Source organism: Mauremys reevesii, linkage group 23 (genome assembly GCF_016161935.1).
Source record: "Mauremys reevesii isolate NIE-2019 linkage group 23, ASM1616193v1, whole genome shotgun sequence".
Classification (NCBI taxonomy): Eukaryota; Metazoa; Chordata; order Testudines; family Geoemydidae; genus Mauremys; species Mauremys reevesii.
The window spans coordinates 17,136,180-17,159,316 of NC_052645.1; the positions used below are offsets into that span (position 1 = coordinate 17,136,180).

Sequence of the window (23,137 nt, forward strand, 5' to 3'; positions counted from 1 at the left end):
TCCGCGCGGGGTACCGCAGCAGGGGGGCTGCGCCAGGGGCTCCCCGCCACAGGGCTCAGCGCTGCGCTGTCTGGGGGCCCGGGCTGGGCAGCCCCAGCTGGGGTGGGGAGGGAGGACCCCGGGGCAGCGCCCGGTGTGGGGCTGGGCACTCAGGGCCAGCAGGGGGGCAAAGAGAGACGCCCCGTGCCCCCCGCTGCAGCACCGGGCGGCCCCGGCCACAGGTGGGTGCTGGGGACCAGAGGCCCCACCTCCCTGGGCCAGTGTGACGACACATTGCGAAACCCTCCCGTTTTGCAACCAGTTGCAGTTTCTGCTGCACAACGTAACCGTCTGGGCTCCTGCTCAGGACCAGCTGCCGCCTGGTCCATGGGGTTGCGAATCAGGGTATCCTGTCTTCCATCAATGGCCAGTGCCAAATGCTTCAGAGGGAATGAAGAGAACAGGGCAATTAACACGATTCATCCCCTGTTGTCCAGCCCCAGCTTCTGGCAGTTGGAACACCCAGAGCATGGAGTTGCATCCCTGATCTTGGCTAATAGCTGTTGAGGGACCTGTGCTCTGTGAACTTATCTAATTCTTCTTCAAGCCCAGTTATCCTTTTGGCTTTTACAACATCCCCTTGCAACAAGTTCCACAGGTTGACTGTGCATTGTATGAAGTAGTACTTCCTTTTGTTTATTTTAGACCTTCTCCCTATTAGCTTAATTGGGTGATCCCTGGCTCTTGTGTTATGTGAAGAGGTAAATAACATTTCCTTATTTACTTTCTTCACACCATTCCTGATTTTATGATAACATTCATGATAATGAGCAGACATAATACACTGATTGTCTGAGCTTCTGAAGTTGTCATGGATTATGGATTGTATATGTTGAAGAAAGAGATGATTGGGTTAAAAAGATTGCAGGAACAGAATGTTCATCTTGAAAATCAAATGTATGTTGTTCATTCTTGGGCAGGCTGGGATCTGCAAATGATTAAGTCCTTTGCTGAACTGGGGTTTAGCAATAATACCAACTCCCCTTTGTAATGTGGTTGGAGTAAATGATGTTCTTTCCACTGCCCCAAATCCAGTTAAAAGCTAGCAAAAGGCTAGTAAATCATAAACTTTGCTCAAGCACAGGGTTCATTGGTGAAGGTCTGTTTTAATTTCTTTGGTTTAATGTCTATGTCTTTTTCTAGGTGCTGAAACCATCCTTTTCCGGGTTGCTGAATTTCTTTCAATTTCTGTATTAAAATCTTCCGTCTCAGTATATCTATTTCACTCACTAACAGTAAAAGCCAGCAGGTGGCAACCATTCCTAACACTCGCTGCTGAAAAAACCATATACAACATTTCACTCACTGTATCCGCACAATTAAATACATCAGAACGATTCACCTTGCCCCCCACACTGTGGTTTTTCTCCTGTTTCCCACTGTGTAGTGTGGTGTGTGCACATGAGAATCTTAGATTTTGCTAAGAGACCTTCCCATATGAATAATAATTGTTAGGTTCATGGCATTCAGAAAAATAGCTTTCCACGCCAAGGGCCAGACCCTCCGGAGTAATAGAGCACTGAAGTAAATATAGGGTCACCAGTTTAACCAGCTGAGGATCTTGTCTCCTTGTGAGACAGAATTGTTTAGCTGCACTACATGATTGTGTTAAGTTCACACATAGCCATAAAGGTGCTCCTAAACACATCAGTTAATATAATACATTGCCTTGAGCAAGCAGAATGAGGCTAGAAATTTTATAATCATCACACCACCAAGCCAGTGTAGTAGGAACGATAGAGATCACTGAACTGTAATTAAAAAAAACAAGACAAAAATATTCCATTTAATGCCAACAACTGCAAGGAAAAAAGGGGTATTTTAAAGCAGGGACATGTATATCCTGCTTTGGAGCAGTTCAATCAGCCTCCTTGCAAAATTGTCATGCAAATTTACCAGCCCGCTGACAAAATCAGATTGTTCATTGGGGACTTATACCAAAGGCCACTGAAGTGAAAGGAGGAAGTATTTCTATTTCAAAGTATTTCTATGAGCTTTGGATCAGGCCCCTTATGATTAGGATGACTGATGCAAATGTAAGGGCTCCGCGGCCATCGGGGGGGCCGCCCCCCCGCTGGCCGCTCCTGCCTGGCAGCCTGGCTGGGGGTTAGGGTGTAGGAGAGTAGGTCTCTAGTGGGTCTGGGTAGGTGCTGGGCACTGGGGGGTGGGGAGATCTGTGTGTTGGGGGGCTGTCAGTGGGGGAGATCTGTGTGTGTGTGTCAGGGGCGCTGGGAGGTGTGGGGGGGTCTGTGTGGGGCGCTGTGCAGTTGTGGTGGGGGGGCACTGGACAGTGAGGGGATCTGTAGGGGGGCTCTGGGTGGGAAGGTGCGGGGCACTGTGCAGTTGTGGGAGGGCTGTGGGGGGGTCTTCAGCTGGGGGGCATTGGGCAGTGAGAGGATCTGTGGGGGGGTTCTGAGTGGGTGGGGGAGTGATCTGGGAGGGCACTGGGCAGGGGGTTTGTGGGGGTCTCTGGGTGGTGTGGCGCTGGGCGTAGGGAGTTGGAGGGGTGCTGGGCAGGGGGTTTGTGGGGGTCTCTGGGTGGTGTGGCGCTGGGCGTAGGGAGTCGGAGGGGTGCTGGGCAGGGGGTTTGTGGAGGTCTCTGGGTGGTGTGGCACTGGGCATAGGGAGTCGGAGGGGTGCTGGGCAGGGGAGTTTGTGGGGTCTCTGGATGGTGTGGCACTGGGCATAGGGAGTCGGAGGGGTGCTGGGCAGGGGGTTTGTGGAGGTCTCTGGGTGGTGTGGCGCTGGGCATAGGGAGTCGGAGGGGTGCTGGGCAGGGGGTTTGTGGGGGTCTCTGGGTGGTGCGGCACTGGGCGTAGGGAGTCGGAGGGGTGCTGGGCAGGGGGTTTGTGGGGGGCTCTGGGTGGTGCGGCACTGGGCGTAGGGAGTCGGAGGGGTGCTGGGCAGGGGGTAGCATGGTGCAGCATGGGCCCACTCACAAGGGGAAGAAGCACAATGGCAGTGCTGGGACAGGCTGGACAGCATGGGTCTGGCAGCTCCCGGTTTGTAAACAGTGCCCTTGTACTGGGCTGGGTGGAGTGGGGCTGTCCCTGCCGTGCCATGACTCATCTCCCATTGCCCCAGGCCAGCCCCTCGCTCTGAGGACTCTGCCCCCATGTTCCCATTTCCCCCATGGGGACCCACAAATATGTTTAGCACTGGGCCCACAAAAGGTTAATCCGGCCCTGTTTGGGGTGCAGGCTCTGGGATGGAGTTGGGGGTGCAGGAGGGTTGCAGGCTATGGGGAGTTTGAGTGACGGGTGCAGGCTCTGACCTGGGGCAGGGGATTCGGGTACAGGAGGGGGTGCAGACATGTGGGCTCTGGGAGGGAGTTACCAAATCAGCACGTTGTATAAGAGAAAGGAGCTGCAGTGATTTCGTATAGACATAGAAAATGATAGAAGACCCTTTTGCACAGTCACAAGGCGAGAGGCAGAGTCTGAGGGAGGGCGGGGGCGTCTGTACGATATTTCCCCGCATTCAGTCTCCCGGCTGGAGCAGTAACAGCCCCGCAGCACTTGTACAGGCTGGAGAGGAGCTGCGGTGTCTGAGCGTTGACAGTCTGGGAATTGGGCTGCCGGTGCCTTTAAGCCCCAGCCCCAGGAACCCGCCCCTGCTCCGGGGCTGGCGGCAGAACTGAAAACAGCCTCTGCCCCCCCCCCCCAGCCCCGACACCCCCAGATTTGGGAGCACAGCAGGTGGCTCATCCCGAGGGGTCCCTGTTCCCCCCACCCCCTCCCTAAACGGGGGTTTTGTCCCTGCACAGGGTCTCGCAGCGTCTCCCCCTCCCGGGCTTAACCCCGGCTCCCCCACCACACCCACCCCCGATTTTTCCCCTTCAGCCTCTCTCCTGCCGCTACCTGCAGCAGCTTGACCCCCCCCCCGCGCAGACCCTGGCAGCCCCGCTGCGATTTGCCCCCTTGTGCCTTTTACCCCCCCCCCCAAGAGGAGGCAGCAAATCATAAGTAGAAGTGAGGGCAGCGACGACAGCCAAGGTGACTGGGCAGGCTCCGTTCGGGTGCGCATGCTCAGTGCGGCCAAAGCAGCGACTCTGGAGCGGTAAATGTTTCTGTCGTTACAGCGGCCGGGCGGGGGTCGCAGGGCCCCGGGCTCTAGCTCCCGGGTTGGGAGGGGCTAATAGTGAGCGCTCGATCTCTCTCGACCCTCAGCAGCCACCGTACCCGTTCCGGGCCGAGCCCCGCGTGTAAAAGGAAGTGACGTTACTGCGGCGTTGCGCCTCCCATCGCCCGCCCCCCACTGGGCTGAGGCTAAAAAGAGCCCGCCCAGGAGGCGGGGCTTCTGGCGTCAAAGGTCAGTAAATATTGGTGACGTCAGGCGTCCAAAATGGCGGAAGGGTGAGAATAACGCAGAGCGGGGGGCGGTGCCTTGGCGGTGGGGGAAGGGGTCTGAGGGGGGCGCCGTAGTGCGGGAGGGGTGGGAAGGGAGCTGGCGGGGTGGGGGCAGAGGGGCTGGGGTGGGAAGGGAGTAGAGGAGGGTGGGAAGGAGTCTGGTTGTGTGAGGTTGGGAGGCAAGAGGGTGGGGGTGGGAAGGGGCTGGGTGGGGTTGGGAGGCAAGAGGGTGGGGTGGGAAGGCAGGGGTGGGAAGGGGCTGGGTGAGGTTGGGAGGCAAGAGGGTGGGGTGGGAAGGCAGGGGTGGGAAGGGGCTGGGTGGGGTTGGGAGGCAGAGGGTGGGGTGGGAAGGCAGAGGGGTGGGAACGGGCTGGGTGGGGTTGGGGGGTAGAGGGTGGGGGTGGGAAGGCGGAGGGGGTGGGAACGGGCTGGGTGGGGTTGGGGGGTAGAGGAAGTGGTGGTAGGAATGGGGCTGGGTGGGTGGGGTTGAGGGGCAGAGGGTGAGAAGATAGAGGGGGTGGGAAGGGGGCTGTATGGAGGACAGAGAGGGTGGGAAGGGAACTGGCTTGGTGGGGTGGGTTAAAGGTAGCAGGGAATTTGGCTGTATAGGGGAAAGCGTGTTATGGTGTGGCAGAAACCATGGGGAAAATGGAGAGTGTGTCTTGTAATGGGGGTTGTTTCTCTGGGTTGGGAACAGGAGAGGCTTAGAAACATGGACTGGTTAAAATCCCATAGTTTAAAAACTAACCAAGCCTCACTGTTACTGGATCTCCCTGCGATGATTAAACTAAGGGGGACTGACCCCTCTGATTTCCCTGCTTCCTTTTGGGGTTGGGTTTACTCTGCAAGTCAATGGAGATGGCTTGTTTCATACTGTGGGTCTCGTGCCACAGCCCAGGGGTGCTATGTGTGGGCTGGAAATGCTGCAGGGTGGTTTGCATTTAATTGCAGCCCTTTTGGAGCTTAAGCCTTTGAAAGAAGAGTTGCTGGCTGGGAGGGATAGGTTCTCTGAAGGCCCAAAGGGTTTGAATACAGAGAAACGGTGGCTGTAGCTCGTTCACGTGGTGGGGTATGTATGTATATATGTATGTTTTAATGGACTCCTTGGTGTGAGTTTATAATGTGAAATTCACAATTTCAGCTTCATATGTTTATCCTGTAACAGGGAAGATGGAGGCTGGTGGAGAAGCTGGTTGCAGCAAAGCTACCAGACTGTCAAAGAGAAGGTAGGAGGTTGCTTGTTTGGAACAGGACAAGCTATTGCTTAAGGAAATCTTGCATCTTCCCATAGAAAAACACAATCATTTACTTGGATTTCTCACTCTTCTTGTGGGTTCTTCTGTAACCTGAGCAGACCAGGCCCAGTAAGGAGCCTCTCTTAGGGTGTTTTCTGTTTTGCTGTGTAATCCTCTTCCCTTTGGAAATTCTTCCTGATTTCTGCATTGTTTTTTAAAGTAACCTATGGGGCTGAGTCATTCTGTGAATGCCCTTTTCTCCCGATGGATTGTAGCCTGGTGTTTAACATAAACTGGGCATTAACCATGATGTGGGTATTATCTTCAATCTGCCTACATGCTCTCTGTTGTCTTCTAAAAATGCTCTTCTTAAGCAACTGTGCAGCTCTGGGGTAAGGCAGCAGTGTTGCAGTGCAGAACTTTATTCCATCACTTATGATTAGTTTAAAGTAAGCTGTGAAATGTTGGTTGAGCCCCTGCTAGCAGAGAGCGTGGCTGCTCTGCAAAGATATGAATTATCTAGTGGCACTTAACCTAAAAGGAGCCGTTGGACAGCGGCCTTAGCCAAAATTTCTCTAACAATGTTGTGTGAGATGCCCTGTACTAGTCAGTTGCTGCAGTCCCCCCCCCCCCCCCCAGAGCTTTATGTTATGAGAGGCTTTGGGATCCTTTGGCACGGAGAGTCCTGTGTAAATGTAAAGTGTTATTGCTCTAATAATGGTTCAGTTCATTACTTCCGTTTTACCATCTACTCTTGGGGAAATCTGTTTACTGGAAAGTCTTAACTTAGTCTTATTCAGACAGAATCCGTGTCCCCAGATGTGAGCTGTGAAAAGCCACTTGCAAGCTTGAACTAGATTGTCATTATAGAGCTGCACTTTGGAAAGGCCTCTTGTACTGCAGGCAGTAGGAAGAAGAATGCCCAGAGCATACTGCCCCCCCCCCCGCCATTGCAATTCACAAAGGCATGAGACTGAGAAGTTCAGCTACACTAAGATTGAAACTAGGCAACGTGACTCATCCAGATATTTGCAGCTTTCATTCAAAGGCTATTGGAACAATAGTAAAGGAGCCAAGAAAGTGTGGATAAAAAAATAATCCGATCGCTTTGCTACATCTGAAGTTATCCCTGTAGATCTATGCACTAGTGACAGCTTTTATTAAGGCCCCGTCGGCACTATGGCATCGATCATCTCTAAATATTCTGGAAACATGATTACAGCATTGCTGTTAGAATGTGTGCTGGCGTGTCCATGACAAGTAAGGAGTCAAGTTTTAGCCGAATTGTCTGCCAGGGTTAAAACATCATTTTTCTATCCGCACTGGCGAGGAAGGAACATATTGTAACATGGTTTGGGCATAGTTGTGTTTCCCGGGTGTGTTGTAAACATGACTATTTCTATGATGTTGGTAGAGCCTCACCTGCGAGAGCCCTGTCATCTCCATATACAGAATACTCCCTCAGGCCTCTGTTGCTCCAGGGTTTGTGATGCCTCGGATATTCCTAGGGTGAAGATGAACTTGTGTGAGAATCCGAGGTTGATATACTTTATGTCCCTCTGTCTTGTAGTCCACGGAAGCATTGGAGTTCATGAAGCGGGACCTGACTGAATTCACCCAGGTGGTGCAGCATGATACAGCATGCACTATTGCTGCCACCGCCAGCGTGGTCAAGGAGAAACTGGTTGTAAGTAAGAGCAGGCAAGCCAAGATTCTGCCTCCTGCTCTCATTAGAGGGAGTGGAGCTGGCTATCAAACGGGATTCTGGCAGCACACAGACTAATCCTTTCAGGAAATGCCTTTATGGCATGACCTGAATTCACATTGCTCTTGGCCTTTGAATTTGAACTCCCTTCCCCAGTGGAAAGTGTCTGTGATGACCCTAAGTGATTCCCTTGTTATGGCTGCCAGGACTGTTTGATGTCAGTGCCCCATTCACAGTTGTCAAGATGGGATGGGGCAGGTGCATGCTGTGGCTCCCAGAAGGGCCAGTATCTTGCTTTCCATTTGTGACTTTCGGGACAGGGGGCCTTTTGGAGCCATAGGCCAGGTTTCTGTACAGCAGTGGCAGATGTTGCAAGGGGAAGCCTGCAGCTAATTTCCATTTGCTTGGGGCTGAGGAAGCTCTTAACTGAGAGTGGGACTGTGTGATTTGGGGTGGGAGGAAGGTGGGATATCTAGTTGGATCTGAATTCCCTGCTTGGAGACTGGATGGAACTAATTTATCTCCTGCCCTCTTTGGTTCTCCATTCTCTTTGCTTTTGTGAGGCTTGGAATCAGCTTCCTCCTCTGCTCCCCTGTGCCACCAGGTAAGGCACAGTATGTTCTGCCTAGGTGTTGGGATAAGCCTGGAGATGGGTTCCCCTTTCCTAGACCCAAAGGAGACCTTTGCCCTGTACATCTGTTACTATGACAGCACAGCTCCCTATCCTCTCCCCAACCCAGCCACTCCTACCTGCCCCCCACCCCACAGCCAAGAATTGTTCCCTGCCTATCTGCTGCCATCACCCCGCCTAACCAGCCACCACCACCTCTTCATCTCAGGCCAGCCCGGACTGCACAATCCCTCACTACCACCCTTTAAGGAGAGGAGAATTGTCTCTCTTTAAAGGGACACTGACGCTGGAAAACAACACATGGGACTGTCTCTCTGGTTCAGGCACCACTGTTTAAATCATTCCCTTGTCTTTCTCTTTGCAAAGACGGAAGGCTCCTCGGGCACGACTGAGAAGGTGAAGAAAGGACTTGCAGACTTCCTGGGCGTCATCTCAGACACATTCGCTCCTTCGCCAGATAAGACCATCGACTGCGATGTCATAACACTGATGGCAACACCCTCTGGTACTACAGAACCGTACGACAGCACCAAGGTATGTGCCGAGCAGTGTTCCCTCTAATTTTTCCCATGCGTGAGCGGAATGAATTTTGTTATGTGCACCAATATGGAGATGATGTGTGACACATTGGTGCATATAACAAAATTCATGTGGCGGGGGTGGGGTCGAGGGGTTCGGAGTACAGGAGGGGGCTCAGGGCTGGGACTGGGTTGGGGCCAGGGAGGGGCACTTCTCCCCTGGCCGCAGCAGGTCTGGGCCGGAGCTGGGTTGGGGCCGCGAGAGAGGCGCCTCTCCCCTGGCTGTGGCAGGTCCGGGGCCGCGGGAGAGGTGCCTCTCCCTGCCGCAGCCCTGAGCGCCTGCGTGGCGATTAATAGGCTGCTGCGTGGCCGCGCAGTTTAGAGGGAACTTAGGTTGCTGAATGCCCCTCACTGCCCGCTGGGTGGGAAACGTCTCAGCTCCCACCAGAGATGTGTGTGACAGACCCTGCTTAGTCACTGAGCTCAGCTGCTGCCCCTCAGGCTAATGGCTGTCCCTTCCCGTGTGTGTGCTCTCTTGCAGGCTCGTCTCTACACCCTGCAGTCGGACCCAGCAACCTACTGCAACGAACCGGATGGTAGGATGAGGGCTGGGCTGGAGGGGGAGACATGGAAGTGTTAGTGTGTGTGGTGTTTGGCGGGTCTCAGGGTTGGAGTCCCTGTAGACAAGTGCCCCCGTGACAGACCGCCACCACAGCTGGCTTCATGGGCTGCCTGCTGGCAAAGAGGCCACGGCAACTGAGTTAACTGTGCACCCTATGAGTTGACCCTGCCCAGGTGTGGCTGAGGCTCCATGCCCGGTGCTGTGTGGGAACCTGCAGAGCTGCTGCCTGATTAACCTGTTCTGGGATTTTGGTGCTGGGAATCCAGCAATTTGCCTTGGCAGTTTGCCAAAGAGTGACTGAGCCTCGGTTCCAGTAGAGAGACACATGGGAAGGGCAAGGCAGAGCAAGTGGGTGTGTCTGAGATGGGGTGGGGTGTAGGTGGGCATGGATGCAACCCACCCCCCACCTACCTGATGTGCAGTTTTAAAGGGATATTATCAAGGGCACTTCTAGCTCCTCTCATTCACCTGCTTCCTCACTGTGACCTGCCTCTTGTGGGCGGGGGCTGGCTGTGGATCCCATCAGTGGTTCTGCAGGAGTAAGCACCTTGGGCTCCTTAGCCAGTGAGGTGTGCTTCCTGCTCCCTTCCTTGGGACTCAGGTTGTTGCCTCTGTGATGCCCCTTGCTGTCTTAACCTGGCCCCTTCACTCCAGTGGCATCTGATTGCACCAGACACCATGTTTCCCCTTAACTCCCTGTTTTTCTGTCCCTGTCTCATTTGTTCCAAGGACCTCTCTCTGCTTCCCCCCTGCAGGCCCCACTGAGCTCTTTGAGTCCTGGCTCTCTCAGTTTCACCTAGAGGAGAAGAAAGGGGAGATCTCGGAGCTGCTGGTGACCAGCCCCTCCATCCGGGCTCTCTACACCAAGATGGTGAGGCGCTGCCTGGCTCCTGCACTCTCTCTCATGGTTGGGCAGGCTCAGACCTTCCTGAAGTCTCCAGCGTGTGGGAGACAGGGGAGATATGAGTAGGAAACTGAACTCCTTGGGCTTCAGGGCCTGGGATGGACGGGGATGGCAACGTGCTTTAGCCAAGCAGGGCAGCCTGTGCATCTTTGCTGCCAAGTAACTCACTGGGCTCTTCTCTGCCTGTGGACTGCAGCATCGCAGGTCCAGAGCCAGTTGTCATGTGCTGCTCTGGAGCTGTCTGGCCTCTGTCTGTCTAAGCATCTTGGTGAATTTTGGGGAATGAGTCTCCAGCAGATGTTTGACAACAAGTCATCTGCATTCTGAAAACACAGGTTGCTTATGTAGGGCACAGTCTCACCAGGAGTGGTTGAAGCTGGGGGAGTATGGGCACAGTGGCAGTCATGGGGCAGTTGAATGAGCAGAGGGAAATCAGTGTTGTCTAGTGGTTAGAGCGGGCAATTGCGAGTCTGGATGCCTGGGTTCTATTCTCTGTACAACTGGTAAAGCCGCCCCACCTCTGAACGGAGTGATGGTCAGCCCAGGGAGAGCGAGCAGTTGCGGATGTTGGTGGATTGGCAGCCCTTGCCTGAAGAGACTCAGAGTGGTGCCTGGTGATCTAAGAAGAGATTCTGAGTATTGTCTTATTCAGGGAGATGGGATTGGGAATGCCAAGCAAGGACCTGTGGGTGGGAGAAGTGGCCTAGTGTGGGAGACCTGGGTTTCCCTGCTGTTCTCTCCCCAGGTCTGCAGGGCTGGGAGCCTTGAGGTGGTGCAGGTGGCCTGTCGTAGGTGGAAGGGCTGCTCACTAGCGACGGTTTTACTGTGGCTGCTTCATCAGTCAATGGGTTCCAGTGGGAGCCCCTGGAGTTGTTCTCTGCCAGAAGGATAAAGGGTTTGCAGTGTCAGGCCTTGCCAAGAAGGCATAGGAACCCCAAGGGGAGTGAGGTCAGAGACTGCAGCATCCCCAGGCCCTCCACACTGATTCCTTCCCTCTCTTCTTTCCTTCCAATGGTCCCAGGTCCCAGTGGCTGTTTCCCATTCCGAATTCTGGCAGCGCTACTTCTATAAAGTCCATCACCTGGAGCAGGTGGGTTCAGGGCGAGGGACATCTCCCCTGCAAGGAAGCTAAAGTGGAGGGTGCAGTGTGGTGAGGAGCTGTGCGAAGGGGCTGTTACTCAACATGTATCCTCCGATCAGAGGGAGAGTTGCTATCCCCTGAACAGCAGCAGAGAACTGGGCTCCCTTCCCCAAGTCCCTGCCATTAGTGACAGTGCTGTAGGGAACTTGCAGGGGTTGGAGCTCTGCACACCAGGGCCGGGATCTGGGAGGAGATGGTGTGGGCGCAGCTCCTGACTGCAGCTGTGAATTCCCTGCAGGAGGAGGTTCGGAGGGAAGCTCTGAAGCAGAGGGCGGAGCAGAGCGTGCATCAGGAGGAGCCAGGCTGGGAAGAGGAAGAGGGTAAGTCAGATGTCCGGGAAGCTGAGAGAGACCCATGGTGGGTTTGGGAAGGAGAAAGGGTGCTGTAGAATGGTTCCTGCTAATTGTCATGAAACCAGCTCCCCAGTCCAGCTGAAACACGCCCCCATGGACTGTGTCTGTATTCGGCTTTGTGGCCCAAAATAGCCCACTGCCGCTATTGGCTACACCATGCTAATGCCAGTGGGAGCCCTAGCACGGGCAAGGTGAATGCTCCTGGCACCACTGTGCTGTCTAGACCTGCTCTGAAGAGTTGGAGGGAAGGCTGGTTAAAACGCTGGGGCTGCCTACTTTATAGGTATACCTATCCCCAGAGTGGGCAGGGGGGAACAAGCGGACTCGCTAGGCTGTGGTGCTGGTGCTGCTCCCAGCAGTGGCTGGAGGCTCTGATGCCCGTGGTTGGGGAGGGAGGTGCTCCTTTCAGCAGCAGTTCTCTGCCTATTTGTGCTTCATACAGAGGTGCTGAAATCCTTTTCCACTCTCCCCCCACAGAGGAATTTTTGGGGATGTCGCCCCTACCTTGTGTGAATTTGAAATCTCCAGAAGAGGGAGAGCAAACAACATCTGTCCTTGCAGCAGCTGCTCCCCCGACCCTGGAGGAAAGTCCCATCCCCAGCATAAAGGAGCCAGCAGAGGAAAGCTGGTCTGGTCTTGCTGCAGTCCCAGCCCCAGCCCAGGTGACCCTGTCTGAGAGCAGCGAGAGTGTCTCCCTTGTGACTCAGATTGCAAACCCTGCCTCTGTGCCTGATGCACAGTTACAGACTGGAGCACAGCTGTCTGGGGCCAGGGACCTCTCCCAAAGGTTACTGGAAGCTACTTCTGAAGAGCAGGGCTCCCAGCCAAAACCAGCAGAATCTGCACATCCTCCTACAGCCACTTGGGAGCTGGCAGTGTCTTCAGAACAACTGGGCTCTGCGGGGCTCAAGGAGCAGACAGAGAGCAAGCCAACGGGCCAGATAAAGACTCTGAAAGAGGATGGGCTGACAGATTTACGAGTCTTTGAGCTGAACTCCGACAGTGGAAAATCCACTCCCTCCAACAATGGGAAGAAAGGTGGGTAACTGCTGTCACCACTGAGCCATCACCGGGGACCGTCCCCTGGGGAACGAAGCTCTCAGGGGTATGGGGCCTGATTTATAATGGACACACTTTATTCCTCTGTGTCCTGGGTTCAGCCTACATGGGCTTTGAGCTGTGACTTGTGGGTGAAAGGCCTGTGAGCTGGAGAGTGCGCTGAACTGGTGAGCGGTGTCTGATGATCCCACGTTGGGAGCCTTTGATTATTCGTGTTCCATGTGTTGCTAACATAGCCAACCCCCAAGCTACACCCATCTAGGGATGCCCCCACAGGCAGATCCTGTAGTGGAGCAAGTTCTAGACCAGCCAAGTACATGATTTCTGCGTTGGTCCTGAACAAACCTTTCCCAGCTCGCTGTCTAAAGCATACCAAGGGGCGGATGTGGATTCTTTGGCTCTGTAGTGACTGTAGGGAGCTCTGGGAGGGAGAAGGGTTTGCTGGATCTGACCCTTCAGTATGATGAATGGTGATGGGCTGGATTGCCTCACTTCTCATTTAGAATCAGTAATACACAATTTTGCCACTTGGGGGCATCAAACTTTGCAACTCAAGGTATTGACAATCTGTGGTCAGGGTGACCTGGGATTGTGGTGTAGCTGTGGTTTGTTCATCTCATTCTGAAAGCCTTAACTCTGCTTATCTCTTTGAGGCTTCTAAAAAGCCAGAGTGCAGGGTCTGGGGCATCAACAGTTAGTGATGGTAAGAGTCTCGGCAGCAAGCCAGACACAGGTGTGGGGGTACAAACACCACCCTCAAGTGAGCTGCATGTCCCCTGACTGTGTTTGCCTGGCCCTAAAGGTACTGGTGCTGCTGCAAATGCCTCTGAACTCCAGGCAGCAGGACCTGGGAAGGAGGCTTAGTATGTTAGATGTGGGTTTATACTGGGGAAGGGAGTCAAATTAGAAGAAGAAGAAATCTGAGTTTCCCAACGGGACACAGTAGGGCACCCTCTTCCCCTCCTGGCACCCCCTGGGGCTACAGAATGCCAGGATGGTGGCAGGTACTTGGTGATGGTGTGAAATTCTTCCTTCCTGAGAGCCCCCATCAGTAACCTGGCCTCTGGTCAGCTGGGAGCAGCCCTCTCAGCCCAGAGCGCACGGGGGAGAGGGGGTGTTAGTTGGGTCATGGTAACGCCAAATGCCTGTTACCTGCTGCATTTGCTCTGGGACTAAAGCTTGGCTCTTGTTTGGGAGTGGGGCTGGGCAGAGCTCCCCTTTGCTCTCACCCCCCAGCAAACAGAAGTGACTCCAAACACAGCGGAAGTCTGGGTCTGGTTCGGCCCAGACCTACTCCCTACCCTCCTGAGCTCACTACTGGCAGGAGGAGGAGGGCATGGCAGATTTCCCCCTCCCCCTCGTCTGGCTTCTTGTCTGCCTTGTAACCTCCTTGTTGGCGTCTCACTGATGGGTCAGAAATCCACGTACGCAAACGCTCAAGAAGCTCGTACTCGGCATGCATGTGCTTTGAAGAGGCTCCACCTGGAGACTCTGGGCACTGTCGGTATCATCTGGGAGTTTGCAAAGACTTGGTCATGTTCTTTTACCTCAGGTACCTGATGGTTAGCGGTTAGTCAAGCCTGGAGGTAGATGGCCTTAGCATTCCTCAATCTTGCCGATATCTTGTGGTTAGGTTAAGTTGGATTCTGTGTTACTTTGGGCCTGCAGATGCCCTTTGCCATGAGCCAAGTCTTCAGCTCTCAGAACACCTGAGCCAGGAGACCTTGTCTGTTTAGTGGTGTCTGGGGTCAGCTGCTTCAGGGACCCTGCTTTGCCCTTACTAACATCTCGCTGGGGAATAGCGGGGCCAGAGGAGGGGCGGGGTCTTTTTGCTAACCCCAAATCTTGGGCCCCCAAAGCTGGGGCAGTGAGCTGGCAGGAGCCAAGTAGGATGATCTTGGGCTGGTGAAATCTGCTTCACTCTAAAGAGTCAGTGGCCCTGATGTAAAATATTTGAGAAACACAATGCATCATCAGGTCCCACCAAAGCCTTTAGAGTTCCCATTTTCTCTTTGCCTTCTAGAGGGCTTAACCTCAGTGTCATGTGATTTCAGGCTCCAGCACCGATATCAGTGAGGACTGGGAGAAAGACTTTGATTTGGACATGACAGAAGAAGAAGTGCAGCTGGCGCTCTCGAAGGTGGAGGTGTCCGGAGAGGTAAGTGACACAGTGCGCTGGGTGTGGCGGTGCTAACTTGGTAGAAGATCCCTCCCAGAACAGAATCCACCCTGCATTGTTGTTTTCAGAGGCTTCTCATTGCACCTGTGCATGAGCACTACCACTGTTGGAAGCTTCCCGCCTGGAGTCAGCTGCCAACTTCCTCTGTCACAGAGCTGAGAGGAGAGTAATCCCAGCATGTAGGAACTAAGGAGAAATCCCTAGGTTTTAGAACAACGCCCATCCTCTCTGCAGACAGCATGGCAGTGCAGCACAATGTGCTTTAGAGAGCCACGGGGTTTCTTGCCTCTCCTCCCAAAGAGAAGCTGGGCTCGGCGGCCAGTAGCAGCTGAATAACCAGAACTCTTCGTGCTCCAGCGTGGGGACCCTGAGCACAATAGATCAGCCTTGTGGGAGCCAGATGTGGATCTGGGCTCTTGCCCACAAAAGTCATGCAGGGACTAGCTAGAGAGAGGGAGGGGATTAACCCTTAAACCCTACTAGGACGGTTACTGAGAAAGGAACACTTGTTTCCCAGAACAGTGAAACTGGAGCAATCAAGGTGTGTTCTGTGTCTGCCAGGTTTGCACGGACGTGGTTGCCTTGTCTGGCCACTAAGGGCTAGTCTACGTTACTGCGCTACGTCGGCGCAGCTCCAGCGCGTCTGGTGAAGACGCCCTGTGCCGACAGGAGTGCTCTCCCATCAGCATAATTACTCCACCTCAGCAAGAGGTGGAAGCTATGTCAGCAGGAGAGCGTCTCCCACCGACTTAGCGCTAGTGTAGACAGCGCTTAGTTCGCTGTAACTTGTGTCGTTCCGGGGGGGTGACTTTTTCACACCCATGGGCGACATAAGTTACATTGACTTAAGTGGTAGTATAGACAAGCCCTAAGTGTCCAGTGCTACCAAAAGCGCCCGGAGGCGGATGGCCGGTGTGTTGTCTAAACCGACTAATAGATGTCTCTCTCTTGTTTACAGCTGGAAGATGAAGAGTGGGAGGACTGGGAATAAGACGATTGCTTCCTCTGTGTGTGTCACAGGCTCATTCCCACCATCCAATGTGAATTAAATCACAGATCGACTATTCCTTTCATGTGTAACTGTGCTGGGGTTTTCAGTTCCAGGCTGGAAGAGTTCCATCCCTGCTAAATCCTAGGGGTAGCTCAAACTCATGACCCATTCAGATGCTGGAAGAGGTGGTAGCGGGTGTTACACTCATACGCGTAGGGGTGCTAGGGAGGGGGGTGCATCTTCTCACTAGGTCCTAGAGACCAACAGAGTTGAAACTGGCTGCCCATATTGAGGCCTGGGGTGGGTGGCAGGTCAGGTGGGGCCAGTGGGGCCCTGGGATCGAACCGGACACTAGAACACCTGGCGGGATTGGTCTGCATTGGCAGGATGTCAGTTTGCTGACTGTCTACTTGTGTGTGAATATAACTACAATACAGCAGTTTAGAAGGCTCCTCAGTGCGAATTGTTCCTGTTCACTCATTACTCCAAACTCCAGGCCAGACTAACTCTGAAAGAGACCCCCAAAGTGGGACTGACCAGAGGCTGGAGATGCAGCACTGGAAGCCCCTTTGTATTGCCACACTTACCACTGTGAGGAAAGGCAGTTGGCTGGAGGCTTTGATCTAAAGCCAGGCTTCTCTAGAGGGAACTAAATGTCTCCCTGCCTCTTCCTGAACCATAGCCTGGCCTGTTGTCTTAAAAGCTGCTACAGAAATCCTGGCACTTCCTTCTGTTTCCTTGGGATGCAGCTTTTCAGTTGGAAACCCAAACTCCCAGCTGCGGGAGCAGCAGCCCACCTCCGAAGGGAGTCACTTCACCATCCCCCGCTCTGCTATCTGCACTGCCTCTCTCTGCTCTGCTGGGCGATGAGCACTTTTAATTGTCATCCTTAATTCCTCAGGCAATGTCCTGATGCTTGTAGTTTTCTCCTGAATGGGCTTTTCTGGACAGGCAGTGGACCTGGGTCAGACCCAGGGCAGAACTGCCCCTGTCTGTGTGCACCAGCCCCCCGGCTTGGTCACTTAAAAGACCCAATGTAGGTATGGTGGCCACCACTTAAACATCAGCCTTTGCCAGCAGGTCCCACTACTCTTTGCTGTTTTGTGTAAAGCGGGAGGCAAAAGCATCTTGCACAACAGATGGTACCTGGTGGCAGGGGCTGGTCACTGTAGCTATTGACTTCGCTGCTTGAATCCCTCTCCTGAAATCCACCCCTCCTGTTCACCTCTTTGGCAGGACCTGCCTGTCCCCCATGCACTCCAAATATTGCTAGATCGTCTCTGCTCCTATTCAGCTGAGCCCCCTGCAAGGCTCCAACTCCTTCTCACACCCCTGTTGACTGCTGTAGACCCCTTTTCGGTCTGTCATCTCTGTCCAGGGCGGGAGGGGAGTTCCCTTCTCTCTTTGTCCTTCTGATCAAATGCTGCTCCCCAGTGGATGTCACCAGTACACAATTATCTTAAAGGGACAGCGTCTACCCCCTGTCTCTGGCCTTCAAAGTATTGATTTTATCCATAGTTTCTTTAGGTCATTCTGCTTCTTTAAGGGCCAATTTACTGGGGCTGTGGGTTTCCCTATATTTTTGGACAGCACTAGCCTTCCGGGGCCTTGGAGTGTCAATTTTCCCATGGGGAGATTCTCCATCAGCTGCTGCTGCCACTGTAGGTGCATTGAAAGTGGCTGTGTGATCCAGATCCCTGTCTGAGAGCCTGTCTATGCCACAATGTCCACCAGGTCCAGGGAGCAGCCTACAGCATGGCTCCAGCTTGTCATTGTAGAATTAATTCAAAGAGGTCTCAGCCATGCTACAGCCTGGCTCTCCTAGGCTATGGTGCATCTCAGGGATGCAGGAAAAATGCAGCTAGGTCCCCTCTCTACTGAGATGGAGCCAAGTCAGGAGACATCCCTGTCGTAACTAGGTCCCCCAATGTGGTTGGACCCTTGTGTAGCTGGGCCCTTTGCCAGGAGACTGGTGTCTATCTGGAAGTATCTGAGACGATGTCGTTTGCGCTTCGTGCTGCGCCCAGCGAGGACTCCCTTGTTATATACTCCAGTCTCATTTAAAGGTATGGTTCCCGGCTGGAAGCTCGTGTCCCAAGGTTGGAGCTGGGAGAAAGAGCGGAGCTTGCCTTTCTCTTTGTAACTCTCTTTTTCGTTAGTTAATTAACCTCTTGGTTATTTGTGCAATATTCTCTATTTTAAATTATACTGCATCTCCTGGGAGCATTTTATAGCTGAGCAAAAGAGAGATTCTAACAGCTGTTAGTTTTGTAATGACAACTTTCTCCTGAACCTTTTACAGACTTGCAGTTAACAGAAATTAAAGGAATTCTACAGAATCAGCTGCCTGCGTTGGGTTGTCTTTATTTCCACCACCTATAGGGCTACGTGTGGCCATCCTTCTGAAATGGGTCTGGGTGTGGTTTGCTGCTCAGTGGCAGCCCCTGCTTTGGGCATGAGTCTAGTTTGGGAGCAGGCTGGACAGTCCATTCAGAACAATTTTCCGATTTGTCAAGTTTGTTTTTAATTGTAAGTAGATGACCTACACTTTCCTTCGTCCTTCTCTTGCTCCTAATGTATTTAAAGAACCTCTTTTCTCATTGCCTGTTATGTCCTTTGCTTGGTGTAACTCATTTTGTGCCTTTGCCGTGCTGAATTTGTCCCTACATGCTTGTGCTATTGTTTTGGACTCCTCCTTAGCAATTTGTCCATGTTGCCAATTTCGGTAGGATTCCTTTTTGGTTTTCAGGTCATTAAAGAGCTCCTTTGGGAGCCATATTGGCCTCTTACTATTCTTCCTATTTTTCCTTCGCCTCGAGATAGGTTGAAGTTGTGCCTTTAATATTGTCTCCTTGAGAAACTGCCAGCTCCCCTGAACTCCTTTTTCCCTTAGATTTTCTTCCCATGGGACCTTACCTACCAGTTCTCTGAGTTTGTTAAAGTCTGCTTTTCTGAAGTCCGCTGTCCTCATTTTGCTGATCTCACTCCTTCCTTTCCACAAAACCATTAAATCTATCGTTTCGTAGTCACTTTCACCCACACTACCTTCCATCTTCAGATTTGCTACCAAGTCTTCCCTGTCGGTCAGAATCAAGTATTGGCTCTCCCCTTGGTTACTTCCTTCACTTTCTGAAAGTGTGTGGTCTGCCCAACACATCCAAGAACTTACTGGAAATTTTGTGTTTTGCCATGTAACTTTTCCAACAGATGTCTGGGTAGTTAGTTTCCTGTTACTACCAGGTCTTGTGTTTTGGATATTTCTGTGATTTGTTCTATAAAATGACTTATCCACCCCCTCCTCCTGATTTGGTGGTCTATAGTAGACCTCTACTGTGACATTCCTATTGTTTACCCCTTCTATCTTTACCCAGAGACTCGCAACTGGTCTGCCTCTCACCTCCTTCTAGACCTCAGAACAAGTGTGTATATATTGCTGTATAGTGCAATACTGCCTTTATCCTGCCAGCCCTTTTGGAACAAGTTGTACCCCTCTGTACCATTATTCCAATCATGACACTTATCCCACCAAGTCTCTGTGGTGGCAGTTAAGTGATAATTTAGCTTCCAGTTCCTCCTGTTGATTCCCCTTACTCCTTTCATTTGTATATAGACGACTAAGATGTTGAGCAGATTTTTTTCCCACTGATTTCCCCTTGTTGCTCCTATAACCCTAGTGTAATTTCCCATGTTTCCCCCACCCCCAGCATGGAGGAGCCAACTTCTCTGCTTACTCTCTCCTCTCAGTTGGGGTGTTCTCTGGAGGTGCCATCACTAGAGATGTCTTGGGAAGGTGGCCAGACACTATCCCAGGTTTCCCCACTTCACCGAGGTGCCCAGCTACCAAGGAAACATCACAAACACTGTTATGTTTCTTCAGACCATGTGGTTTGTTTGAACGAGTAAAATCCCTGATGAAGGTGTGAAATGGAACAACCCCCCAATCCTCCCCTGCAGGCCAGCCATCCTCTGCATAAGGCACTGGGAGGAGGAGAGGTGGGGTGTAAGGATAGACTGGAAACCAAGCGTAACATTAAAATATATGTAAGCATTTTGGAAGCAATCTGTCCCCTTTATTTGGGGAGAGCGTGACATGGTCTTTATCAGGAGTTTGCCAGCCATGAGTGCCAACCAACTTCTTCAATGGAAGGTCTCAAGATCATGTCTGGTTCCAAGAGGCTTTTCAGGAGATCCTGGCATTCGTCTGAGATCTCCAGGTGCCCAGGAATGGAGACCCCTTTCTGCTGGTGGCACAGCATCTTGGGGATGTCGGTGTCGTCAAAGGGGAGGCTAGCGCACAGCATAACGTACAGAATAACGCCCATGCTCCAGATGTCCCCTTTCCGGCTGTCGTGGGGCACGCCCTGGAGCACCTCGGGTGCAGCATAGGCAGTGCTGCCGCAGAACGTTTGACTCAGCTCCTTACGATTCTTTGGGAGCAACTTTGCGAATCCAAAGTCAGTCAGCTTCAAGTTAAAGCCTTGCAGCAAGGCGTTCTCACACTTTAGGTCCCGGTGTGCCACGCCACAACTGTGGCAGTAGCGGATCGCGTCTACCAGCTGGCGGAAGAGCACCTTGGCGCGGCTCTCGGGCAAAGGACCTCCCTGCAGAACGCAGTCAAAAACGTCCCCGTCTTCTGCCAGCTCCATCACCAAGTAGATTTTCCCATCGGCAGACTCCAGCATCTCGTACACCCGGATGATGTTCTTGTGATCCAAGCGCCTGACGATCTGGAGCTCTCGAGGCAGGAATCTCTGGATAAATTCTGAAGAGAGAGAAGACATTCATTCAAGGCATGGGAAATCTCAAGGGAGCCGCTAGCTCCCGAGAAGAGTGTGTATCATCTTTCATGGATGCAGTATCTCTGCAGTGCCTGGGGCTGTTGGCCATTCAATGGAGGCAGGGGCTCTGTTTGTCACAAACCGGGGCTAAAAGGAAGCGCTTTCCCATTCAGAACCCTGGGAACTTGGCTGGTTGTAAAGTGATCACAGGGTCAGCACTGGAACATATTTACTTTCTGTTAGCTTCATAGATCTTAGGGCTAAAAGGCATAATTCTGATCCTCTCAACCAACCTCCTGCATATTGATTTCACATCTGATTCCTGCCTCCAGCCTCATCTTTTGTAGCTGAACTAGAGCAGATCTTTCAATTGATTAACGAACAATGACAACAACAAACCTGTAGAACTTATGCCCCTTAGCAGCTTTCTGCTTTCCACAGGGAAAACCCTGTTTTAATGGTTTTACTCCGCTTTGCGAGGAGGTGTAGTTGTTGTTAGAATCTTTTATCTGATTGTGGCTTTAGTCTAGGACACAGATCTGGCCAAGTAAACACCATTATGTGCTATAGGAGGTGATCTGAAAGGCACTGCGGTTACTCCAACCTACGAGCCTGGTGAGCTGGCTAGAGAAGGGTCTGGGCTGAATTCTTGTACATATGTTCTACAAGGAAATCAGAGCCATCTAAGTGAATCCAGCCCCCTTTGCATCCAGTAAGCTACTGCACCATCCACCAGTTGGTGGGAAGATGAAGAATGGATAGTCTGGGAAATGCTGGCAGCAGATCCTCCAAGTGAATTAGAGAGAGAGTCCCCTGCCTTGGAGGCATTCTGGAGAGATCAGCTTCCCCGAGGAACCCACCTCCTAGTCAACCTTTTATTTTAGTTTAATACAGGGGTAGGCAACCTATGGTGCGCATGCCAAAGTCAGCACATGAGCAGATTTTCAGTGGCACTCACACTGCCCAGGTCCTGGCCACTGGACTGGGGGGCTCTGCATTTTAATTTAATTTTAAATGAAGCTTGTTAAACATTTTAAAAGCCTTATTCACTTTACATACAACAATAGTTTAGTTATATATTATAGACTTATAGAAAGAGACCTTCTAAAAATGCTAAAATGTATCACTGGCACGTGAAACCTTAAATCAGAGTGAATAAATGAAGACTCGGCACACCGCTTCTGAAAGGTTGCCGATCCCTGGTTTAATACATCCAGTAGGGAAACCTGAAATGTATTTTGTTAGGAATGAAAAGTTTGTGGCAAGTCACCATTCCTCCACTGATGAGATAATGTGGAAAACGATGTGAGAAGATTCTCACAGTACTTCTCAGGTAAGTTTTCCCCTCCGGAGGGTTTTTCTGCATAAGGGGAAAAGTAGACCCTAAGCAAAGCAGTGGAGATATTTGGTACTGTGCACAGTTAAGTGCGCCAATAGCGTGATGCCTGGCAAACTACAAGAAGACTAGTTCAAACTGGAATTATTTTGGGGAAGTTCTCTAGCCTGTGTTACAGAGAAGGTCATAGATTCTAAGGCCAGAAGGGACCACTGTGATCCTCTAGTCTGACTTCCTGTATGGTACCGGCCAGAGAACTTCCCCAAAATAATTCCTAGGGCAGAGCTTTCAGAAAACATCCAATCCTGATTTAAAAATTGTCAGTGATGGAGAATCCACCGTGACCCTGGGTAAATTGTGCCAATGGTTCATTACTCTCTCTGTTAAAAATGTGCGCCTTATTACCAGTCTAAATTTGTTTAGCTTCAACTTCCAGCTGTTGGATCACATTAGACCTTTCTTGGATAGACTGAAGGAGCCCATTATTATTAAATATTTGCTCCCCATATAGGTACTTATAGACCTACTAAGTCACCACTTAACCTTCTTTTTGTTAGACTCTTAAGAGTGCAATCCAGTTAGTTTATCACTAGGCTGGTTTTCTAATGATTTAATCATTCTCATGGCTGTTCTCTGAACCCTCTCCAATTTATCAACATCCTTCTGAAATTGTGGGCATCAGCCCTGGACGCAGCATTCCAGCTGCGGTTGCACCAGTGCCAAATGCAAAGGTAAAATAACCTCCCTACTTTTACTCGAGAGTCCCGTTTATGCATCCCAGAATCACACCAGCTCTTTCGGCCACAGCATCACACTGGGAGCTCATGTTCAGCAGATTATCCCCCGACTGGATGATCAGAGTGGTCCCTTCTGGCCTTAGAGTCTATGAATATTCCTCAACCATCTAACCCAGAACCGTCTCCCAGAGCTGCCTCTTACCTTCTGGGCCCCCCATCTTATCAATAATTTTAACTGCCACTTTCTGCTGGTGCTTTTTTGAGAAGGCCTCTTTCACTTTTGAGTAGGTCCCCTCCCCAATGGTCTTGCCCAGCTGGTAGCCATTGGAGAATAAAAACTCCTCCATCTCCTCTCTCAATTTTGGACTGGTCATTCTCTCAGGTCATCCTGTAGATGCTGGGAGATGACATCTCTGTGCTCTGCTTCTCTCCCTAACCAGGGCCTGCAAGCGTTGCAGCCCTGGACACTAGATCATTTTCCTGCCTAGACAAAGTCCCGTGATGACGGGGGCAGCTGGGGCAGGACGTTTTAAAACTTTCAGCCCCTATTATGATGTAAC

At 51.9% G+C, this 23,137-nt stretch overlaps 2 protein-coding genes across 8 annotated transcripts; one reads left to right on the forward strand and one right to left on the reverse strand.

The window, feature by feature from the left end:
- The first annotated feature begins 4,258 nt into the window (after nt 1–4,258).
- BSDC1 (BSD domain containing 1) lies at nt 4,259–18,068 on the forward strand. Of its 7 annotated transcripts, none has more exons than XM_039511433.1 (11): nt 4,259–4,350; nt 5,554–5,614; nt 7,194–7,310; nt 8,326–8,493; nt 9,019–9,073; nt 9,855–9,970; nt 11,025–11,093; nt 11,383–11,464; nt 11,975–12,535; nt 14,611–14,714; nt 15,694–18,068. In XM_039511433.1, the coding sequence occupies exons 3-11, from the start codon at nt 7,215–7,217 to the stop codon at nt 15,724–15,726; spliced, it is 1,284 nt and encodes a 427-aa protein (XP_039367367.1). In that variant the 5' UTR covers nt 4,259–4,350; nt 5,554–5,614; nt 7,194–7,214; the 3' UTR covers nt 15,727–18,068. The 7 variants fall into 7 exon arrangements, with proteins under 7 accessions (XP_039367367.1, XP_039367363.1, XP_039367362.1 ...); XM_039511429.1 differs by having other exon boundaries at nt 4,347–4,394; XM_039511428.1 differs by lacking the exon at nt 4,259–4,350 and adding an exon at nt 4,354–4,394 and having other exon boundaries at nt 5,530–5,614.
- Nucleotides 18,069–19,774: 1,706 nt separating this feature from the next.
- TSSK3 (testis specific serine kinase 3) lies at nt 19,775–23,094 on the reverse strand. The gene is made up of 2 exons (XM_039511436.1): nt 22,780–23,094; nt 19,775–20,488 (listed from the first exon to the last, which is right to left on the reverse strand). The coding sequence occupies exons 1-2, from the start codon at nt 22,949–22,951 to the stop codon at nt 19,827–19,829; spliced, it is 834 nt and encodes a 277-aa protein (XP_039367370.1). The 5' UTR covers nt 22,952–23,094; the 3' UTR covers nt 19,775–19,826.
- Nucleotides 23,095–23,137: the final 43 nt, after the last annotated feature.